Genomic DNA, 23,447 nt, shown 5'->3' on the forward strand with positions numbered 1-23,447 from the left:
AAGTGACTCTTAATCTCACAAAACAACTGAGGGTTGCTGGGGGGAGGGGGTTTGGGAGAAGGGGGTGGGATTATGGACATTGGGGAGGGTATGTGATTTGGTGAGTGCTGTGAAGTGTGTAAACCTGGTGATTCACAGACCTGTACCCCTGGGGATAAAAATATATGTTTATAAAAAATAAAAAATTAAAATTAAAAAAAAAAACACCACTAACTGTAATTTGGGAAATAATATTTATAGTACAAAATGGTGGGAATACTTCGAAACAAAAAGCTGACAAAAGAGCAAGAACTCAGACGATTGGCCAAAAGAAACGGTAGGCCGTTTACATGCTTATGCAATATTCGTCTCACTAGCAAATCAAAGACATGTAATTAACACTTTTCTTCTTCTTCTTTTTTTTTTTTTTGCCAAACCATTGGGCAAACTTTAAAAAAAATGTTAACACCCAGTGTTCTTGGGAGGAAATGAAGCTCAGTATATCTGTAGAGTGAAGACAAATTCACACAGCCTTTCAGGATTTACTGAAAGGATTTACAATTTACTACTCATCTTCTAACACTTAGAGGAACGAGCAGCGCTCCCACAGCAGTTTGATGGTGAAAGGCTCTGTATCAGCACAGGCCTTCCTCGGTGTGAGATCCAGGAAAAGGGAGCCTTTTCAGAGTTGCCTCCTGAGCTAATGCTCAAGATAATGGGCAAGGAGTACCTAATTTGCCACCTTTAAGAAGTTCTATCCAGGGGTGCCTGGTGGCTCAGTGGGTTAAAGCCTCTGTCTTTGGCTCAGGTCATGATCCCAGGGTCCTGGGATCGAGCCCCGCATCGGGCTGTCTGCTTCCTCCTCTCTTTCTCTCTGCCTGCCTCTCTGCCTACTTGTGATCTCTGTCTGTCAAATAAATAAATAAAATCTTAAAAAAAAAAAAAAAGAACAACTTCTATCCAATTACCTGCAATAAGGAAAATATACAATAACTATTTCTCCAGGCTTGTAACAGGTTTCATCACTATGGTAGTTTTTAAGTGCATCTTAAGATCAAGTTCTAACAGACCACCTACGTCCCCTCGGTTTAATGGGGGAACTGCAAAATGGGACAGGAGTCGGTATTACACAACTGAATGTTTTTAACCCCCAATTTGGCATTTCATGCAATGAAATGCATTTCATGCAACTCTTCGGCAAAATATTTTGCTCCTCCTAGGTGTTTTGGAACATAAATTCTATCCTTCCCTGTTTTATACACTGAATTATTTGTCTGAGAATGTTTGGAGAGTGGTTCCGCATACCTTTTGGCTCCCGTGCAGACCATTTTTCCAGAGCTAAATATGAGGGCGGTTGTTCTGGGCTCTCGGATCCTCATTATGACAGCAGCAAACCTCTATACACAGAAGTCAAAAGGACAATTAGCCTCTGCTAGGATGTAACACTATTCCAGCTGAAGAGTTGAACTGGACATAAAAGAGTCTTGAATAAACGGAGATCAGATGGGAAAGTGAAACAATGGTCTCCCCGCGTTAAGGTAAACAAAACAAGTACATTCTAAAATGTACTTAAAAAAAACCAAACAGGTAAAAATAATAACAATAAAGCTAAAATTTAAGTGCCTGTTCTATTTCAAGCCTGCTACCAAGAGCTTTACAGGTTTTGTCCCCTTTAGCTAAGGATAGAGCTCAACTGTGTCCATGATCATCACAATTTAGTGCATAAGGAAACAGAGTGGTTATTTAATTTTCCACATTACACAGACAATGGTAAAGTTGAGACTGGAAGCCATGACTAATTAGATGCTGTGGTTTTTTACTTGGAAATACTTCCTTTTTCTTTCAAAGACTATTTGGGGAGGGGAGAGTATAAAGTATGTTATAGTTTTGCCAAGACTCTAGAATGTATTAAAAAAAAAAGCCAAACTATAGAACAGAATATATATATTGATAGGCATGCTGAAGATGAAGGACACATTGATTTTCAGTTCTCAGTGTGATGCCCTGCCCTGCAGCATGGGCAGGTTCTCTGGAAGGTGCTGAAGCAAGGGGCACCAGGACTACTGGCCTGCCATACTGATATGTCATCAAAGACTTGCTACTCCTTTTGGTCCTACCCAGGCGGCCCCTTCTGTGTTCATCTTCCCCCAGCAAGCTGGGAAGGAAACCAGGGTGAGTATTCTGCACGACTGCAGCTTCCATGGGTTGGAGGGGGTCCACAGGACCAAGATGGGACTGGCAGTTTCAGATTTGAAATGTGGACAGTGAAAGAGCCTTGAGTCAGCGCTGCACAGAGCTGATTAAATCTGGTGAATGTTTTCCAAGTGTTTAAGGTAATACTCTAACCTGGTATGCATTTTTATTAAATTCTGAAGAGAGCTTAAGTGCCAAACCAGAATTTCTCTGGCTGTCAAGTTCAAGTTTTGATAGATCCTATATACAAAAACAAAATGAGGGAGAGCAGAAGATGATGGACAACAAAATATGCTTAAATATGCTGACTTAAAAGTGTGGGCAATCATGGCTGTGGACATAAGCATCCTAGCTTATCACTGTGTTTCTGTGCTCATCCTGGTCAAATATTTCCAGAAAAAGGAAATATTTGGCTAATATTCAAGTACATGTAAATTTAGAAATCAGCAAGAATACTCCCACAACAGCAAAAACGACTTCATCCATAAATAGCTGATGCTCACAAGGTCCTCTGTGTTCCTAGAAATACGACCTTTTCATCTAAGGCCATAAATCCTCCACCATCTGAGACAGTGAACTTTTCCCTAATAGAGACAAGGCCTTACTCGTCTTTGCATTCATAGGTACAGAGACCAGCCAATTACTAAATGTTGATTGAATGAACAAATCTACTTCTTCGGTTAATAGGCCATTAAAATTGGATGCTTAGCCTTGGCAGGACACAATAGAGTAAATTTTATTAGACTTTGAGAGAAAAGAAATACCTGAATCTTAGATCAGAAAGTAGAAGCTTGAACATCACACTTGAAACAATTTACCTTTCTCAAGTAAGGGAAATTATAAATGGAAAAATATGTAGCAGGCAGGTGGGACAGCATTTAGGAAAAAAACTATGAACTCTGATGGCATTTTAAAGAAGGTTAGCATTTCCATGGGCTGAAAGGGGTCATACTGAAAAATCTTTTTGAATGACAAGGGGAAAACTTTAACTTTTAGGAACTGCTCAATCACTGCTTTTATTCAGCTTGGAGAATGAGGTAATTTTTTAGAACTTCAAAGCAGACAATGAGGCAATTAACCTCTTGAGTTGTCAAAAGTTTTGCCCTAACAAAATTTTTTTTCCATTTTAAAAACAAAGACAAAGGAATGAGTCAATAACATGATCATATGAAGTAAATCTAAGTAGAAGCTAATTGTTGAAAGGAATACAGAGAAATCTCACCTTTGGGTTATACTCTGCATTTTTTGCGTGCAAAGCTATTTTCTTCAGATCCAATTTACAGGCCAGGTTTACAGTGGAAACTATATTCCTGATGAAATAAGTCATTTTAGGAAATTACATAAGACATAACAAGTAAAAAAAGAATTAAAATGTATTAACTTCCTCATTTTATAGATAGTATATTAGCAACTTCCTAGGAGAATTAGTCTCAATGTGAATATACTATAACATGATAAACCCTAGTAAAATGTAAAGATTCCAAAGCAAAGCACTAAAAATAGCTTCTAAAATGTCACGACTAGCTGATGAAAAGCAAGTTTTAAATCTTTTTCAAAACAGAAAGCATAATTCTAAATCAATTTTCAAACTGAATTCAAATTTTACATCTTTATATTCTGTTTATCCAATCCCAACCACAATTCTCAGCAATCACAGTGCTGTAACATAAACAATACAACCCTTCAAGAATATATATACTAGTCTTAAGTCTCTCTTAGGAAATCAAGAACTAGTACTTCATTTTACAGATAGCCAAACTGTGTAAAGCCACAAGAATGGACAAAAGAGTAATTAAACCTGAAATGCTCTTCCCTACACGATTACTCTGAAATTCGTCATCATTACATTTGGAAACTAAAATGTGTACCTGAGAGCATCACCCATTTAAAACACACACATACAGTGGCACCTGGGTGGCTCAGTGGGTTAAGCCTCTGCCTTCAGCTCAGGTCATGATCCCAGGGTCCTGAGATCAAGCCCTGCATCAGGCTCTCTGCTTGGCGAGGAGCCTGCTTCCACCTTTCTCTCTATCTGCCTGCCCCTCTGCCTATTTGTGATCTCTGCCTGTCAAATAAATAAGTAAAATCTTTAAACACACACACACACACACACGTAAACAACTTACTGTAGCTGAGGCACAATTCCAGAACATTCTGAAACAGGGGTCATTGGTGTCATGGGTGTTATGGACACCAGAGGCATGGAGTTTGGTTTCTCAAGAGAAGGCTGGACTGAGTCAGCATCACCAGGATGCAGATGTGAGTGGGAATTCGATACATTGCTGCTGCTTATTAACCCCAGACCAATGTCCTGTTCTCTGGGTAATGACATCTTCCTTGGCTGACTTTGAGTTTTACAATTTTCTTCAATTTCATGCTTGCTTCTAACGACACTCTGGTCTTTATTTTCTTGGGTAAATTCATCTGGTAGGAAGCTAAGATCCACACATGAGAAATGGCCAGAGGTTTCTTGGACTACTTCAAGATGTGAATTAAACACAGTCTCTGGATGGGATGAATTAGGGATGTCCACAACATCAGGTGTGACTGGGCTGAGCAGTGGCGACCTGGGCGCAGTGAGGTCATCCTAGGCCATTCCCAAAACAAAAATGCAAGAAACAGAACACCAAGTCACACCAAAGGGATACCACTATTGCTAGCCAGCAGGGTGTTCAGGAATGCAAGCAGTCCAAGACAGCTTATGTTCATTCCTTGTCTCTTTCCATAAAGTACCACTAAAGTTATATTTCAGAGTTTCCGCATACTTAATAGAAACAGGAAAGTCGATCTTAAAATGCAGAGAAAGCATTTTACCAAAAAATGTTTTTCCTACATTTGATCCATAGTAAGTTGCCACTCTAATTTTGTAATAAAGGCAACTGAGCAACTACACTCTAAATTGTGTGTACTCTGGGTCCTCTTTCTGCCCTTTCTGTGCCACCAGCATGATGTACATGAATGGCCTGGCAGGTGCTCTTAGAAGCATTAACAACACTGGGAAGAGAAACAATAAGGCCAGGTTCTTATTAAGCCCTGCTCCAAAGTCATCGTCTGGTGTCTGTGATGATGAAGCCTGATTACGTTGGCAAATTTGAAATTGCTGATGATCACAGAGCTGGGAAAATTACTGTGAACCTCCCAGGCAGGCTAAACAAGTGTGATCAGCCCCAGATTTGATGTACAACTCAAAGATTTAGAAAAATGGCAGAATAATCTGTTCCTGTCCTGCCATTGTGTAGACAACCTCAACTGGCATCACGCATCATGAAGAATCAAGACAAAAACACACAGGAGGAAAAATCCTGGGATTCTTTTTCTAGGGATATAATATATATATGCAAATAAAATGCCACAATAGACAAAATAAAATTTTAAAAAATAATGTGGACTTTGAATAGACTTATTGTACTCCTTGATTATGAACTTCAGTTAAGTCTTTTTTTTTTTTAAGATTTATTTGAGAGAGTGAGCACGCACAAGCAGGGGCAGCAGCAGGCAGAGGGAGAAGCAGACTTCTTGCTGAGCAAGGAGCCAGATATGGGACTGGATCCTAGGACCCTGGGATCATGACCTGAGCTGAACGCAGACTCAACTGACTGAGCCACCCCAGTGTCCCAAATTAATTCTGAGTGGGTTATTTTCCCACTCTATCTTTTTTTTAAAAAGAGTTTTTAATTGAGAAAGAGAATGGGAGGGGCAGAGGGAAAGGAAGAAGCAGGCTTCCCACTGAGCAGGGAGCCCAACCTGGGGCTTGATCCCAGGACCCCAAGATCATGGCCTGAGTCAAAGGCAGACGCTTAACCAACTGAGCCACCCAGGCATGCCTATTTCTTAGAGCCTTAAATTCATATTTTATAAAGAAACAAGTGCCGGGGTGCCTGGGTGGCTCAGTGGGTTAAAGCCTCTGCCTTCAGCTCAGGTCATGATCCCAGGGTCCTGGGTTCAAGCCCCATATCGGGCTCTCTGCTCAGCAGGGAGTCTGCTTCCTCCTCTCTCTCTGACTGCCTCTCTGCCTACTTGTAATCTCTGTCTGTCAAACAAATAAATAAAATCTTTTTTTTTCTTTAGCTCATTTTATTAATTTTTTATTTTTTATAAACATAAATAAATAAAATCTTAAAAAAAAAAAAAGGAGAAAGAAAGAAACAAACAAGTGCCTTGAGTGCTAATCAGTACTCCACTGAAGACCCAAGGTTATTCCTTCTAGTCAAAGGAGATAGAAGCAAATATTCTAGATTTGTGAATCTACAATAGGAAAACAGTCATTGAAATTTAAATGGCAAGAACAGTTTAAATCAATGTATTGTACTTTCAGTCTGGGGAAGGCTGTTCAGCCTCCATTATCATCAACTCACGGAATGAGGTGTGCAACTGAGCAAAGCAGCTTCATGTCCAATTCACAGGCTTCCTTATTGGGGAAAAAAAAAATCGATTACCTTGATATAAATGTTACCACCTGCGTTGCCCAGGCTGTAAACCTAGATTCCAGATTTTGAGTGCTGCTAGCAGGAAAACCTCATCCCTTAGAATATCTGACTTCTGAAAACTGGTTGTTTGTGAACACCTCACGCTGGATCCTCATGACAAAACGACCTCAAGCGAATATAAAATGTCTGGCTAGATCCTACTGAATTGTTCTATTACTCCAAGTCCAGCAGATGGCAGGGGTGACTAATTGTTCAAAGAAAACACTTCTCTAAAAGAAGGCAGCTATTCTCTTGAAAGAAGATTTTGGACAAGATTTTGGTCTGTATTTCGTTCTGAATTATATAATTCCCCCCCGCCCCTTACCCCACTCCACAGATCAGCTTTATGAAAAGTGAGGTGGGGAACAGCCAGGATTCCTCTCCATGGTCCCACTGGCCTCTCCTATACTGGTAAAAGACTCTCACCAGCCAGTTCAGAATATTTGCAACAATCCCTGTCTCCCCGCTTTCCCATCACAGCATTTGGGCAGGGAGGTGGCACTCACCCAAGGAAACCCAACCTCCTCCAGGAATCTAAGGCAGTGGCAGCAAGATATGGGATGTTTTATAGCAAAAGCAGCTTGACAGCCTCCTTTTCAAGTTCACCGTAGGAACACACCTTACAGGATGCAATTACAGCATATTCACTGCATCTTTGGCCGTCTATCTGCAGAAGTGTTTCGTTAGACTGTTTTTGCAGAACCGTCAACTCATCTTTCCTGCGTGGGCTTTCATTTGCTATATTAAACGCAAGGAGGCTTCGCTATTTCTACTTTGGTGCGAATCCTTGTCTTTTTAAAAATCCCCCACACAGGGCTCAGTGGGTTAAGCCTCTGCCTTCGGTTCAGGTCACGATCATTGAGCCCCACATCGGGCTCTCTGCTCAGCAGGGAGCCTGCTTCTCCCTCTCTCTGCCTGCCTCTCTGCCTACTTCTGATCTGTCCGTCAAATAAATAAATAAAATCTTAAAAAAAAAAAAAGAAAAAGAAAAGAAAAAGAAAGAAAAGAAAAGAAAAAAAATCCCCCACACAGAAGGCTGCACTTTTTTCTTTTTGAGGACTCCTTGCTCTCTACAATACTTGACTCTAAGGATTTTTTAAATTGTAAAAACAAACAACTTAAGAATCGTGAATTGAAAGAAGCCACAGGTGTCTTCAGTTCAAATTTTGCGACACCCCCGCCCCACCTGTCCCTAGAGACTTTTTTTTTTTTGAGGCCTGTTCTTGGCATGGGAGGCTGTCACCCCTTACCACAGCTGCACGGGATAGTCTGCCTAGGTTTGCCATAGCACAGCAGAGACATTTGGAACCAGTGGTCCCCACGGGAGACACAGAAACGAACTCTCCATGTCTGCATCTTTATAACGGAGACGGGTCTTCTAACCATGGCTCTGGAGTCACACCACACCGGGTTCCACTCCTGGCTGGCACCCGTGGCGAGTTATTTCCCCTCTTGAAGCTTCGAAGCTTCTATTTTTCAACTTAAAGACGAGGACCAACCAGCCCACCTCTGCAGTCGCTAGGAGTTCAGGGCCAGATAAAGAAGGCAAAGCCCTCGCGCTCAGGTGTGGGCGCGCTCAGCCATCGGGTAGGGACGCGCTTTGGCCCCAGGACAGTGGCGACGGCTTTCGCGCTCACCTGAGCGACACACTGGTCCAGGTAGCGCTCCAGGTACGTCTGCTCCTCCTCCATGGGTGGAGGCCGCACCGTTAGAAAGTCTGAGAACCGAAAAGTGCCGAAGCGAGTCGAGCTACAGCGAAACCCGACCGAGCGCACTGGGAGCGCAGACCATTTATCAGCCCCGCGGTCGCACGCGGTGGGCGGGGCGGGGCGGGTGGGCGGGGCAGGGGCGGGGCCGCAAACCTGAGCCCCCGCCCAAAGGCCTTTGGGAAGATGGAGAGAATGGGGAGCATGCAAGGACACTGGAGGGAAGAGGCCCCTCTCTAGGATGCAATCACCGCACTCCGCCCACAGCTGAGCCCCAGCTTGGCCCGCAAATCTGGAGATTTCCTTCAGTCCCTGCAAGTGCTGCCATGGCCTGCAGGACAGAGGTCTGGGTGTTAGCAGCATAAAAAGTGAACACGTGGGACAAGGAGGAAACGAAGGATATCCTCAACCCCTTTTGAAGGGATTTTTTTTCCCCCTCTCTCCTGAACAGAGCGAGGGGGAATTTGAAACACCCTTACCCAGTCAAGTGTAGTACTTTTACGCTGTGATTGCTTCTCACCTTCAAATCCCAGGTGTTTCTTCTCCGCTCACAGAGAATTCAGTCTAAAACCACATCGAGTCTGAAACTAATATAACACTTTATGTTAACTATACTGGAATTGAAATAAAATACGTAAAAAAATAAAGCGACGCACAATGGAATGTGCGCTGCAGTCTGAGGCAGCTCAAGCAGGTCCTACACAAACCAAATGTTCAGAGGTGCCTCTTTCTTGAAATCGTTGTTTTAATTTTCAGTGCCTCCGCTTTCCTGAGAACTTAAATGTGCAGATGGTTCTATACATAAAATTGACACTTTCTATGTAAGATATTTCAAAATGTACACGGAGACGCACATAAATTATGTCTTTCCTGTTAGACTATACCCTCTGAGAGCAGGAATTTTGATTACTCATTTTTGTGGCTCTGTACCAAGCTCAAAGATAATCCATCAAACTTCGCTGGTGAATGAAACTCAAATGGAGCATGGGGTGGCCCCTGCATGTCTTAGTGGGTTAAACAGCAGCCTTTCTCCCAGGTCAGGGTCCTGCCCTAGGGCTCCCCCCTCAGCAGGGGGTTGGCTTGTCCCTCTGCTCCTCCCTCTGTTCGTGTTTGTGTGCACGCTACTTTTCTGGCTCTTGCTCTCATTCTCTGTGTCTGAAATAAATAAAATCTTTTTAAAAATGGAGCATGGGAAACACATCATGGTAGAGACAGATGGTTCTCCCAATCAGATCACAATAGAAATCTTACAGAATTTCTAATCAAGAACAAGGAAACGCTTTGATAAAGCTGACTTTTATATAATGGTTTATAATGACATGGAATTTTTGTTACAATTCTGCCCACAAAAAATGTTTAGCATAGTTCCTGCCTGGTCACTGAGGTACTAGCTCTTGGTTTTGTTATTAGACTCTTAGGTCTGAATTGTGTTCTCTCTCAAATCCATATGTCAAAGCTCTAATCCAATATGACTGGTGTCCTTCTAAGAATAGAGAGAGAGATCAGACAGAGATGCATGTGCACAGAGAATAAGGCCAGGTAAGGACACAGCGAGAAGGCCACTATCTACACGCTGAGGAGAGAGGCCTCAGGAAACCAAACCTGCCGACACGTCAATCTTGGGCGTTCATCCTCTGGAACTGTGAGAAAATAAATTTCTGTTGTTTAAGCTACTCACTGTGCTATTTTGCTGTGACAGCCCTAGCCAACTAATGTGTAGAATCATAAAATGTCTCATCATATGTAGTGGGCAGAATTCTGAGATGGCTCCCCAAATTCCCACCTCTCTGATGCATGCATAGTTTCTCCCAGTTATTCAAACACTAATCTAGGTGCTACCATGAAGGGATTTTGCAGATCTAATTAAGTTCTGAAATCAGTCAACTTCTAGAAAGGCAGATTATCCTGGGTGAGCCTGGCCTAATCAGGTGAGATTTTAAAAGAAACGAACCCAGTTCTTCTTCCTCATGTGGGAGATTCAAAGCATGAGAACTAATTACAATGAAGGAGATTCTCCACTGCTGGCTCTGGAGATGAGTGGAGCCATGCTGCAGTGAAAGTGGGTGACCTGTATTTGCTGACAGTGGCCCACAGTTGACAGCCAGCAAGAAAATGGAGACCTCCTCCTATAGCTTTAAGGAACTGAATTTGGCCAACAACAAAGAAAGAAATCCCTGAAAGGAACTCAACCTGTTCAATATCATCATTTCAGCCTTGGAAGCCTTGGAAGCCCTGACCAGAGAACCCAGTCATGGCATGCCCAGACTTCTGACCCATACAACTGTGAACTTATAAATGGTGTTGTTTCAAGCCAACAAACTTATGGTAATTTTTTACTCAGAAATAGAAAATGAAAAAAAGAGAAATGGAAAAGGAATACATCATAAATTATAAATAAGAAGTAGGGACACAGTTTTGCAGTGATCTGCAGTGCAAATGGTAAAGCAAATGAATAAAATGTTAACAATAAGCAAATTTGGGTAAAGGGTTCATGAGGGTTCATAGTACTACTTTTCTTTTTGTAACTTTCTCTAGGTTTGAAATTATTTCCAAATCATGTTTCAGAATAAAAGAGACATGACTGTTTAGGTGAATATTTTCAGTTGTTTTGTTGAGAGTTAACTTGTCCAAAATCTTCAACTGTTTTATTTATGAGAATCAAAGATTGATATGGTTTGACTGAATAATAATTAAATGCTAGAATTCACTGAACTCTTATTATGTGCCAAGCACTCTTCTAAGTGTTTCAGACACGAACTCATTTAAACACAACAGCTCTTTTATTCCCATTTTACAGTAGAGAATACTGAGGCTCAGAGAGATTAGGAAACTTGTCTCAGGAAATGCCGCCCCATTCAGAGTATTTGACTCTTGAGCCACATCTATGTATTGTCTCCCATCAAAGTCTATGTATGCCATTTCAAATTAGTAGTTTGTTTTCATTTGAACTGTGTTTGTTAATCAGTTTCGATTCTGATTTTTTCTTCAGATTTTGTAATATTTTGTACTTTGGCAGAAAAAGAAGAAAAAGGAAAACAAAATAACCTTATCCAAAAACTTTAATCTATACTTTCTTAATTACTGTTGTGAAGATTAAATGGATTAAATGGGAGTATGGGTAAACTTTTAGGAACCATTTTGCACCTATAAAATATTGTTTTTAATGTTTTTAAGAGAATAATATCAAGACTTAGATGGACCACACCAATAGTTGTTATGAAAAGTGTTTAAGAGAGGTCAGCTCTTTGGAAAATAGGCCTTTACCTTTACCTCTTATTTTAATAGGCCCTGTCCTTCATCATAGAAAATATTAAAATAAAGCCATATCCCACATTAAATGTAATTTATAAATCACTAAGAGTTGAATTCCTTTGACCAGTTGATTTGTCCCATTTTGCAGACATTTAATCAAATTTACTAATTCAGTTTTGGAATTTAAAAACATTTTGGAGGGTGCCTGGGTGGCTCAGTGGGTTAGGCCTCTGCCTTCGGCTCAGGTCATGATCTCGGGGTCTCGGATCCAGGATCTCGGATCTCTGCTCGGCAGGGAGCCTGCTTCCTTCTCTTTCTCAGCCTGCCTCTCTGCCTACTTGTGATCTCTCTCTGTCAAATAAATAAATAAAATCTTTAAAAATAAAATAAAATAAAAACAAAACATTTTGGAGCCAACAAATTATCCCCAGCTCTCAAACAATCAAGAGTACTGGGCCTTAGCCTCTAAAATGCAATTGCCTGCGTGGGACCAGATAATCAGTCTTAGGCAGGAAAAAAAAAAAAAGAGAGATGGAACTTCAGCTTGAAGGAATATTGGGAAACATGTTTCACCAGGGGGCGCTCTTTTCTCTCCATAAATATCTTCAGGTTTGGGACACAAAGGACTTTCAGAATGAGATTACAAAGGGATCCATGCATGCCCTAGATGTTAAAATAAAAAGTGGATATTTCTCCGTGGCAGAAGACCAAGGGGTGCTTCCAAAAGATAAGATTACTCACTGTACCATCAATTCAAATACATTTATACATATTTATACAAAGAGATTCAATTTACAGTGGCTAAACCAACTAAAAGTGCGAGTAGAGTAATCCACACCCCACCACCTTGATGAGGGTTATATATGAGGGGCAATTTGGCTGCCTAGGAAAAATCTGAAAGGCAAGCATTTTCATGAATGTGATTAGGTTTCTCGAGGCCATGTTAGGAGAGCATATTTTGAATCCGTGGCCATTTTGCTAGACGCAGCCTTCTTTTTGTCTTAGGAGCTGTGGACGTTCATTGAGATTAATCTCTATATTGAGCTGCCAGCTTCCTGACAGGGATTTTTATACACAAGAATATGAAGGTGGGTTTGAGCAGTGCCTGAAGGTCTTTTCTAGATCAAAACTTAATGAATTGTTGTCCTTTCAGTAATCATGGGACATAGAAATAGCCCACAATAACTCATCCTTACCCTTCTCGCTGGAGATGGAGCCTAAGCGTCAGCATCTGGGAAGGAGCCTGTGGGATGGCTCCATCAGGAAGGTGCTGAAGCATTGTCACGAGTGACCTTCTTAGTCACTGTAGCCGTGCCTCACCAACCTCGGTCCCCTGGAGATCTCAAATGGTAACCTCCCCGTGCTCCCTCCCCAGGGATGCTATTGCTGCCCTTCTATTAGGTGAGGCCCTGCACTGAAAGTAAAGAAGACTTGCTGTATTTTCACTTTCCCAGGAACATGGTTCAATCTCATGTAAAATTAAAGCCAAGAATTAAAATTTCACAAGCTCTCTTTTCTCTTTTGGATTAATCCCGATTATTTTCTTTCTGCGTGGACCTCTACCATCAGAGGGATTCTACAATAATGAGCACATTATTTTTTAAAGCACGGTATAAATATGAAGTGTTATTCACGGCACAGCTTTGGCAGCCCTTACGTGAACATGAAGCTGAGTAAGGCAGTCCCGATTCTGAGCAGGAGAGAGGTGCTCGACTGGTTCTCAAACTGAATGCCTCCAGGGCAGCCTGGCCCCAGAGGACAGCTGCCTGACCCCTGCCGTGCACGGTCGCTTAGGTTTTAAAGCAAATGCTCAGGAAAGTACGGACAAGGATTTCAGCTTCCTCTTCCCACTGAAGTGAACTTTGTACACACCTCCCTAAACTGGAATCTTTGTACATGCCCACACTTGCTTTCTGTGTCATTAGCGTCAAGTTGGGAATGGCTCTCTGATGCCGTCTTCCCCACCCTGAGAATTAACATCTTAACATTGAAAATCTTAATTCTGATAGACATTCTCATGAAACTTGAACCACGTTTACATTTACTATGTAAAGTCAAGAACCGTTCCCAGGCTGCAGCTGTTTGCCCACCTGTGAAGGGTCGGCCTCCATGTTTCTAACCTGGGAAATGCAAGAGGACTTATTTCCACTCAGTACTTCGATATTGAGTGGGCCTCTGTTTTGCACTTGTGGGGAGAGAAAAATCTGCCTTTCCTGTTGTGCACATGTGTCATCAGGGGCAGGAGAGTACGGTGTGTGAAGAGCCTGAATCTGAGACTTAGAACTCAGTTCAGGTCTTTGTGTAATCACGCCCAAGTCTTGTGACTTAAGGCAGGTTATTTAGTATCTGTAAGCCTTACCTTTCTCCCTTGTGAAATGGAGCTGACCCTAGGGTCACGGTCAGGATTACATGAGATGATCCGTAGAGCACTGAGTACAGTGCCCAGTTGGTCGGGGGTGGTGTTGCTAGAACATTCTGCAGTGAGCGGGGAGTGCCTCGTAGTTCTCCTTCCTGATAGTGAAAATCTTCTGGAAACCTTCAGAGTATATTCTAAAACAAAAGACAGAACCCTCCATCGAGAGCCTTTAGAAGGCAACTTTACAGAGTAGCCCACGGGATTACGTGCAAACTTCATGCTGGGGGTAGAGAAGAACAGGCAGTACCAGTGAAAGCTTCCACAGCTCCTGCGAGGCCCTCGAGGGAAGCAACCTTTGGGAGCGGGCTGGAGGCTGAGGTGAGTCAGCACACCCACCCAGTTCCTGATAGAAGGCTCCCCGGGGCCACTGAGTCACTCTTCCCTTAAGCCAGGTGTCACCACTTTTTTCTTTCTGTTTCAGAGTCAAGTTAATGCTAAGAGGTATAATGGAAATAATATAATATAATTACCAGGATGACACATCTGCAAATGATGTTACTTATGAAAATGAATTCTCCTTCGGATACACTGTACTTACTCAGAAGGGCCACTGAGAGGCAAATCTCCAAGTGGTGCTTCTTTCTAAGTCAGAGGTAGGAACTGTTGACAGAAATGTCTTAGGAGTGACCAGAAGGGACTCTCCACCTTCACGGAAGATACCACTGCTGATAGGGGAATGCGCAAGGGACTCGCTCCCTTCATAACATTTCTGGATGCATCTCTGAGTTACTATCTTATATCTTTTCCCTTTTTTTGAGATGTACTTATTTATTTGAGTGGGAGGACATGAGTGGGAGGGGGAGCAGAGGGAGAGAGAGAATCCTCAAGCAGACTCCCCACTGAGTGCGTGGAGCCACCTCAGGGCTCCCTCCCAGGACTCTGAGATCATGACCTGAGCAGAAATCAAGAGCCCATTGCTCAAGCAACTGAGCCACCCAGGCAGCCTGACTATTTTATTTCAAGAGAACTTATCTGTCTTCCCCCCTCCCCCATCCCAAAATGTTCACTCCTCCATTACTGTGCACGAGATACTCCTTAGATCCCATCAAGGATAGAGAGATGGCGGTCTTTAAGTAACTTACAGCATGGCAGGGAAGACGACAGCAACAACAGTAATAAGGACAGTGATAATAACCACGCTTATGCAGCACTTACCATGACTTCCTCCGTCCAGGCCCTCTTTAAGCTCCTTAAAACCTCTTTTTTTAGTGCTCATGATCACTTGGCATTAGGGAAATACCAGTCAAAACCACAGTGAGATACCACTTCACACCAGTCAGAGTGGCTAAAATTAATGGCAGGAAACAAGAGGTGTTGGCAAGAATGCAGAGAAAGGGGAACCCTCCTACACTGTTGCTGGGAATGCAAGCTGGCACGGCCATTCTGGGAAATAGCATGGAGGTTCCCCAAAAAGTTGAAAACAGAGATAGCCTATAACCCAGCAGTTGCACTACTGGGTATTTACTCCAAATTACTACAAAGGTAGTGATCCAAAGGGGCACGTGCACCCCAATGTTTATAGGAGCAGTGTCCACAACAACCATACTGTGGAAAGAACCTAGATGTCCATTGACAGATGAATGGATAAAGAAGATTTGGTATAGATATACAAAGGAGTATTATTCAGTCATCAAAAAACCAAATCTTGCTATTGGCAACAACATGGATGGAACTAGAGGGTATTATGCTAAGTGAAATAAGTCAGTCAGAGAAGGAAATTATCATGTGATTTCACTGATTTGAGGAATTTGGAAAATAAGATAGAGGATCACAGGGGAAGGGAGGAATACTTGAAACAAGATGAAACCAGAGAGGGAGACAAAACTTAAGAGACTCTCGGTCTCAGGAAACAAACTGAGGGTTGCTGGAGGGGAGGGGGGGTGAGAGGGATGGGGTGGCTGGGTGATGGACATTGGGGAGGGTATGTGCTATGGTGAGGGCTGTGAATTGTATAAGACTGATGAATCACAGACCTGTACCCCTGAAACAAATAATACATTATATGTTAATCAAAAAAATCTTTTTTAAAAAATCAAAACAAGGTTATAAGTAGAGGTAATTATCATCTCAGTTTTAAAGATGAGGGAACGGAGGCCTGGGGAGTTAGGCAACTCAAAGATAAGCACTGCATGCAAACACGCAGTAACAACGAGCTGAATTCTGCTCTGTGTCCTCGCAGTTTATGAGGGAGAGATCGCTTCCTGTGGCGAGGCATCAGAACCTAATGCACAGAGGAGGCACGGATAGAGCAAAGTCTTGAAGGGTGTAGGGGGCTGACCTGTGGCCCCTCCAAAAGACACACCCTCCCCAAACCCTTGAATGTAAGCTTATTTGAAAAAAGGTTATTGCAGATGTAATTAAAGAAGTTGAAATGAGATCATCCCAGACTTAGGTTGGGCCCTAAATTCAATGATAGGTGTCCTTATAAAAGAAACACAGAGGGAGGGACGCCTGGGTGGCTCAGTTGGTTAAGCAGCTGCCTTCAGCTCAGGTCATGATCCCAGAGTCCTGGGTTCGAGTCCCACATTGAGCTCCTTGCTCAGCGGGGAGCCTGCTTCTCCCTCTGTCTCTGCCTGTCACTCTGTCTGCCTATGCTCGCTCTCCACCCCCCCCAATAAATAAATAAAACCTTAAAAAAAAAAAAAAAACACACAGAGGGAGATGTGAGGGGCACAGGCACCAGGAGAGGAGGCCCTGTGAAGACGGAGGCAGAGACTGACAGCCCAGGAAACATCCGATGTGGACAGACATCAAAAGCCAGGAGCAAGGCCCAGAACAGACTCTCCCTCGGAGCCTCCTGGAAGAGCCAACCCTGCCAACACCTTCGTTTTGGACTTGTGGCTTCCAGAGCTGTGTGAAAATAAATTTCTGTTGTTTTAAGCCACCCAGTCAGTGATAATTTGTTCTGGCAGCCCCGGGAAGCGAGCACAAAGGGTCAGCGAGAATCGCCTGGAAACACTGGCAGGAGCAAAGGCACCGAAAAGGAAAAATACGGAGGTTTGAGTGTGTCTATTTTGGTTTGCTTGAAGTATAAGGACCCTGAAAAGGAGCTGGCTTTTTAAGATGAAGGTCATAGTATGGAGACTTTGAATGTCAGGTTAGGAAATCTAGATTTTCCTTGATTAGCAAAGAGGGATGCGGTGAGCAACGTATATTTAGAAAATCAAGGTGTCCCAGAGCTGGCAGGAGGTAACACAGGGCTGATTTAGGTCAAGGGTTGTGGGAATGAAGAGAATGGACAGCGGGAAAGGATCTTGCAGGGATCCAAGAGAATTAGTGATCCACAGATCCTCAATCTGGCTCCTGCTAAGTAGCTTGATTCATATCTTACCTGCCATGGTGTAGCCATTTTTGTCTTCTGGGATGCCTAACACCCACACCTGAAAAGAGTTGTCCCAAGTCTTTTGGCTACCTGTCCAGTTGGATTATTAACTTGTCCTGGCTTCTTGGTAGTCAGGTTGAGCTCTACGTTGAGGGCTTCCTTTTCCTGAATCTTAGAAGAACGTTTCTTTTACCTTCTCTGGCCCTGTTTTTCCTACGTGAGCTACGCCTTTAGAAACTGTTTCAATACCCTTAGTCACCTCTTCTTGGCATCCATTCTGCCTGAACTGAGGGCAGGAGGCAGCGTTGCAGGGATGTGGGGCCATGGGACTGGCCTCTCTCCAGCATCTTATTACAGATCCTGTCTCACCATTCGATGCTAAGTGTGATGGAGAGGCGGCATTGATCAGGCTGTGACATCTGGAACAGATACAAATCTTAGAGCCATGTCAGAAGTTGGACGCTGCCAGTGCCCTGGAGACCTCTAATGGGGTCTGAACCTTCAAGCCTCATCAGCATCATATTCCTTTTGTTGGTTTCCAAATCACACTGACTCTCTTTAGCTGGCTTTAGGATATGGGGCCAGTGGGAGGGAAAGAGGAGGAATGGTGCCCACGCAGGGCTCACTCATCCTGCGAGGCGCTTTGCCTGTGTTACCTCATTTCCTCTTCATGTCAGAACCATGAGGCAGGTGCTGTCATCCTCTTTTTTGGAAATTGAAGCTCAAAGCAATTAGGTCATACAGTGACTAGTGCTGCCAGGATTCAACATTTGGGCTTTCCCAGATACCACACTGCCTCCTACATAGGAGATTAGTTTTGTCCATGCCCATAGGATGGTACGATCAGTTTGTGGCATACGTACAGAATTTGCTTGATGCGTGCTGGGTTTTGACTTCAGGACTTCAGGACATGATTCTGTACCATCATGTCTCCCCATGTCTCCACTGACCTAACACTTCCAGGATACAGGTTCAAGAATGTTTGAGAACCTTCTAGGCTAATGAACTTGTGCTGTTTCCCAAAGGAACCGAAGTGTGGTTTTGCATCAGGTTACAGTCTGCAGTTGTCTGGTTTCATCTCTAGGTTTGATTGTATTGGAAAGAATGTTTTATGTATCCTCAGTCTCTACATTGGTGTGGCCAAAGGAATTGGCTTGGACGTGGGTGGTACCATCTGCAGTACCTGTTCCCATCTTCTAGTTTCCAAACCCAGGCTGATATCCTCAGGACTCCAAGCCCACCACCCTAACCACCTTTATTCATGCTGCTTTTGTCCCACCTTTCTCCTGCCCAACCCCAGAAGGTACTTCTCCCTTCTTTCTGCAATTCCAGTCCTAAACGTTGTTTGTGGCTTAGCACCAGATCGCTGCCTCCAGTAAGCCTCTCCTGGTCTGCTTTCCATCACTGAGTTCCTGCAGTCCGTTTGCTTTTATGGAGCTCTTCCCCAGCTTTCTTTTGGATTTTGGGTCTGTGCATTATCTCTTTAAAGGATTACAGCCTCTTAGCATAGGGAGTTCGGGTTTCCTTTTGGCCTCAGGGTGCCTGGCAGAAGCCTACAAGGGGAGTGTGGGGAGGAGACATTAATTATTGACTGAGTCTGTAAATTGCAGATACATTTCTAGAACACAGATTACCTTATAAAATCTGCATTGTATATAGAATAAATACCTTGCTATGTATAGAACAAAGTACAAATTTCTGAGCCTGGCATTAACAACAACAAAAGCAAAGAGCAAAATATAAAACAAAACAAAATAAAATAAAACCTCTCCACCATTAGCTTCCAAACTATACTTCCAAGCTCTGCACAGCACTAGGTCGCCGTTGCTCTTACAGTTCCCACAGGTGGGAACATCATTTCCAGACACTCTGTTCTGGAAACTCTTCCCAGCCTTCTGATGCTGCCTTCTGTGTGGAGCCCTCCTTGATCCCCCAAGATACAGCAAAGACCGTTTTTCTTCCACATGCCTGTACCATGTCACGTCCGTCCAATTTGGCCCATTTTTTACTTAACCTTGTCCTATATTTCTTTGTTTATGTCCCTCCTGGATTGCACACTGCTCAAGGAGTGGAAAGCTGTTGACTGCTTTTGCATCCAGTTAATGCCTAATGCACAATAAGCAGTCTTTCCTTAAGGCTGGCTGTGCTTGGTGTAATTCCTGTCTGATAAGAATCTGCAGCAGCTCTAATGCTTTTCAGCAGCTTGCTCGCCTGTAGAGGAGCTAAAAGGGTAGCTAAAACCCAGCGGGAAGTGCACCTGCTCCTTCTTCCACACCTTCCCTGGTAGAAGAGACCAGGTTCTTAGGTCTGTTTCTGATGCTTTAGCTGACCTTCCTTAGCAACCTCTCTCTGCTGCGGAGGGTGGGGGATGGAAATCGTCCCCAATTCGAGTGCGCACATTGCCTCAGAGGCAGGCCAGGGCCCCTGTGTCTTATGAGTCAGCAGGCATTAAACCGAGCTCATCTCTCCTGCTTACTTCTAAAGCCCACAAAGCAGCAAACTCATTATCGCTGCACAGATGATAATGAACGTCGGGCCAAGGACAGAGCAGTCGGGACTATGGCGCAGGGCTGCTTTTTCTCAGGGATGGTGCAGAGAGTGATTTTTCTTCACTCTCTCATGACTTCCATACTACTCACTGACAGTGAACCTGAGACACCCCCTTGACATCATTATTGTGGGAACCAGATGTCAGCCACTAGATGTTGCTAACTTCCCGGGCTTGCTGAGCTCATCCGGTTCTTTATGATTTTGTAAAAATTGTCTCAAATCCCCACCCTTTATGCAGTAAGTAGCCCAGATGCTTTGCCAATAGCTCTGAGAATTTTTGCTGGCAGGATGTCTGGAAGGGACCTGGGTTCCCTCTGCCTTACTCTCTGCTTGCTCTGTTTCCTGGTCTTTTTTCTGCCTCTTGGGTGCCCTGTTTCTTTTGCAGGGAGCATCTGCTTACTGGACTCCTAACAACCCCTCAGTCCCCAGAGTGCCACTTTTCACCCACTGTGTGTGCTGCAGACTTTACTGAGGATTTGGGCAATAGAGCAGTGTGTGTGTGTGTGTGTGTGTGTGAGAGAGAGAGAGAGAGAGAACATCCAAGCATGCTTACCCATGCCTGTGGATTCCTAGGGCTGCTGTAACAAAGTAACATTGGCTTAAACAGCAATTTACTATCCCACAGTTCTAGAAGCTAGAAGTCTGAGATCCAGGTGTCAGCCAGGCTATCCTTCATCTGCAGGCACTAAGGAAGTATTCATTCCCCGCCTTTCTCTTAACTTCTGGTAGTTCCTTGGCTTGTGGCAGCAGAACTCCACTCTTCACACAGTGTTTTCCCTGTGTGTGAGTCTGTATCCAAATTTCCTCCTTTTTAGAAGGACACTAGTCACACATGAACAGGGGTCCACCCTTTTGCAATATGACCTTGTCTTAATTATGACAACCCTATTTGCAAATGTCACATTCTGGGTATAGGCATGTTAGGTCTTGAATGTGTGAATTTGGAGGGGATATAGTTCAATCCATAACTGTGGGTGTGTGTGTGTGCACGTGTTTGCGTGTGTGTGTATGTGTGTGTGAGGGTTGGGGTGCTACATGACAGAATAGAAAGGCAAAGCACTTACAATTGAATATTTAACCACCTCAGGTTTAAAAATTCCTCAGCCATTCCATCCTCTGGGGAGCTTTCTGGAGTCTTCCCCACCCCACCCCACCCCCCCGCCTCCTGCCATGTGGCTGGGCCCCTTCTGATGCTCTCCTTGAACCTCTCCCCGCTCCTTCCTGTTTCATTCAGTTACCACTCCAAAACTTACAATGCATTTCTGAAGCAAAACAGTTTAACTATTTTCCTCTCTCCAGAGGAAACCAACCAGACTTGGCCTACAGAGCCATCCTGATCACTAACAGCCCCATTTAAGATGTTTCTCACAGGGTACCTGGGTGGCTCAGTGGGTTAGCCACTGCCTTCAGCTCAGGTCATGATCTCGGGGTCCTGGGATCGACTCCCACATCGGGCTCTCTGCTCAGCAGGGAGCCTGCTTCCCTTCCTCTCTCTCTGCCTGCTTCTCTGTCTACTTGTGATCTCTGTCTGTCAAAAAAAAAAAAAAAAAAAAATCTTTAAAAAAAAAAAAAGATGTTTCTCACAAAGACAGGTCTCTGGTTGAGGAGAAATTCTCTGATCAGCTCTGATAAAAACTGTTTTTTCCCTCCCTTCATCAGTAAATTAAATGAAATCATTTACTGATCTAAATATTTTTTGTGAACAAGTTTCTGTTTATATCTGGGTACATCAAAAAAAAAAAAAAAAGGCTTCCTGCACAAATTGAGAAAAAAACAGACATAAGGTGAATGTAAGTTGTGCCTCACAGGCAAGGGAAGGAAAACTTATTATATTTCCTCCTATGACAAGATATACTGATAGCTCTGGCACCTTTTTCCTCCTGGGCAAGGACTTGGTTTTTGAGTCCTCTATGGAGCTGATTCAGGCTATTGTTATGGGTCCATTAGAGTTGATGTGAGAAATGAAGCCACTTTGCTACCATAGTTCCAGACATTCTGTGGAGGGAGTTTTGTGCTTCTGCTGATTGCTTCTGTTTCTGTTCATTAATAGTTGCTGGTTTGGGGAAATGGATAGAGGTGGGGAAATGTGATTTCTGTATTAGTCAGCATAAACTGGGATATGCTATAGTAATGAATGACCCTCAAATCTTGGTATTTCTTGCTCATGCCACGTGGTTTTCAGGATCAGCAGAAGCTCTGCTCTATGTCGCCTTTACTCAGGGAGTCAGCCTCTCTCTGGAACATTGCTGGTCTTGTGGCAGAAGGAAACAGATACTGCTGAACCATGCACTGCCTTTTTTTTTTTTCCATAGATAAAGTTTTATTGGAACATGTCTATGCTCACTCATTGACGTGTGGTCTGGGGTTCCTTGTGTGCAAAGCCTAAAATGTTTACCATTGACCCTTTGTAGACTGTTTCCCTGGCTTCCTTTGGTTTGAGGCATTTTTTTTTTTCTTTTAAATTTTTAAAATTAACATATAATATATTATTTGCCCCAGGAGTACAGGTCTGTGAATCGTCAGGCTTACATACTTCACAGCACTCACCATAGCACATACCCTCCCCAATGTCCATAACCCAGCCACCCACTCCATACCCCCCTACCCTGGCAAACCTTGGTTTGTTTTGTGAGATTAAGAGTCTCTTATGGTTTGTCTCCCTCCTGATCCCGTCTTGTTTCATTTTTTTCTTTCCCTATACTCCCAACCCCCCTCGACTTTGCCTCTCAAATTCCTCTTATCAGGGAGATCATATAATTGTGTTTCTCTGATTGACTTATTTTGCTCAGCCTAATACCCTCTAGCTCCATCCTTGTCATTGGAAATGGCAAGATTTTATTTCTTTTGATGGCTGCATAGTATTCCATTTTATGTATATACCACATCTTCTCTATCCATTCATCTGTTGATGGACATCTAGGTTCTTTCCATAGTTTGACTATTGTGGACATTGCTGCTATAAACACTGGGGTGCACATGTCCCCTCGGATCACTACATTTATATCTTTAGGGTAAATATCCAGTAGTGCAATTGCTGGGTTGTGGGGTAGCTCTATTTTTAACTTTCTGATGAACCTCCATACTGTTTTCCCAGAGTGCCTGCACCAACTTGCATTCCTACCCAACAGTGTAGGAGGGTTCCCCTTTCTCTGCTCCCTCTCCAAAATCTGTCATTTCCTTACTTGTTGATTTTAACCATTCTGACTGGTATGAGGTGATATCTCATTGTGGTTTCGATTTGTATTTCCCTGATGCCCAGTGATGTGGAGCACTTTTTCATGTGTCTGTTGGCCATCTGGATGTTTTCTTTGCAGAATGTCTGTTCATAGCCTCTGCCCATTTCTTGATTGGATGATTTGTTCTTTGGGTGTTGAGTTTAAGAAATTCTTTATAGATTTTGGTTACCAGCCCTATAAATGACATATATGATATGTCATTTGTAAATATCTTCTCCCATTCTGTCAGTTGTCTTTTGGTTTTGTTGACTGTTTCCTTTGCTGTGCAAAAGGATCTTGATCTTGATGAACTCCCAATAGTTTGTTTTTGTCCTTGCTTCCCTTGTC

The 23,447-nt window shown here is 43.3% G+C and overlaps 1 protein-coding gene across 1 annotated transcript in view; it reads right to left on the reverse strand.

Moving 5' to 3' along the window:
• The window catches only part of TBPL2 (TATA-box binding protein like 2), a 29,713-nt gene extending 21,384 nt beyond the window's left edge, over positions 1–8,329 (reverse strand). The window contains exons 1-4 of the mRNA XM_059371285.1: positions 8,276–8,329; positions 4,299–4,759; positions 3,395–3,482; positions 1,285–1,376 (exon numbers count right to left, since the gene is read on the reverse strand). Coding sequence (XP_059227268.1) covers positions 1,285–1,376; positions 3,395–3,482; positions 4,299–4,759; positions 8,276–8,329 — 695 coding nt within the window. The remainder of the gene's footprint in view (positions 1–1,284; positions 1,377–3,394; positions 3,483–4,298; positions 4,760–8,275) is intronic.
• Between the last annotated feature and the right edge of the window lie 15,118 nt (positions 8,330–23,447).

This window comes from Mustela nigripes, chromosome 13 (assembly GCF_022355385.1).
Source record: "Mustela nigripes isolate SB6536 chromosome 13, MUSNIG.SB6536, whole genome shotgun sequence".
NCBI lineage: Eukaryota > Metazoa > Chordata > Mammalia > Carnivora > Mustelidae > Mustela > Mustela nigripes.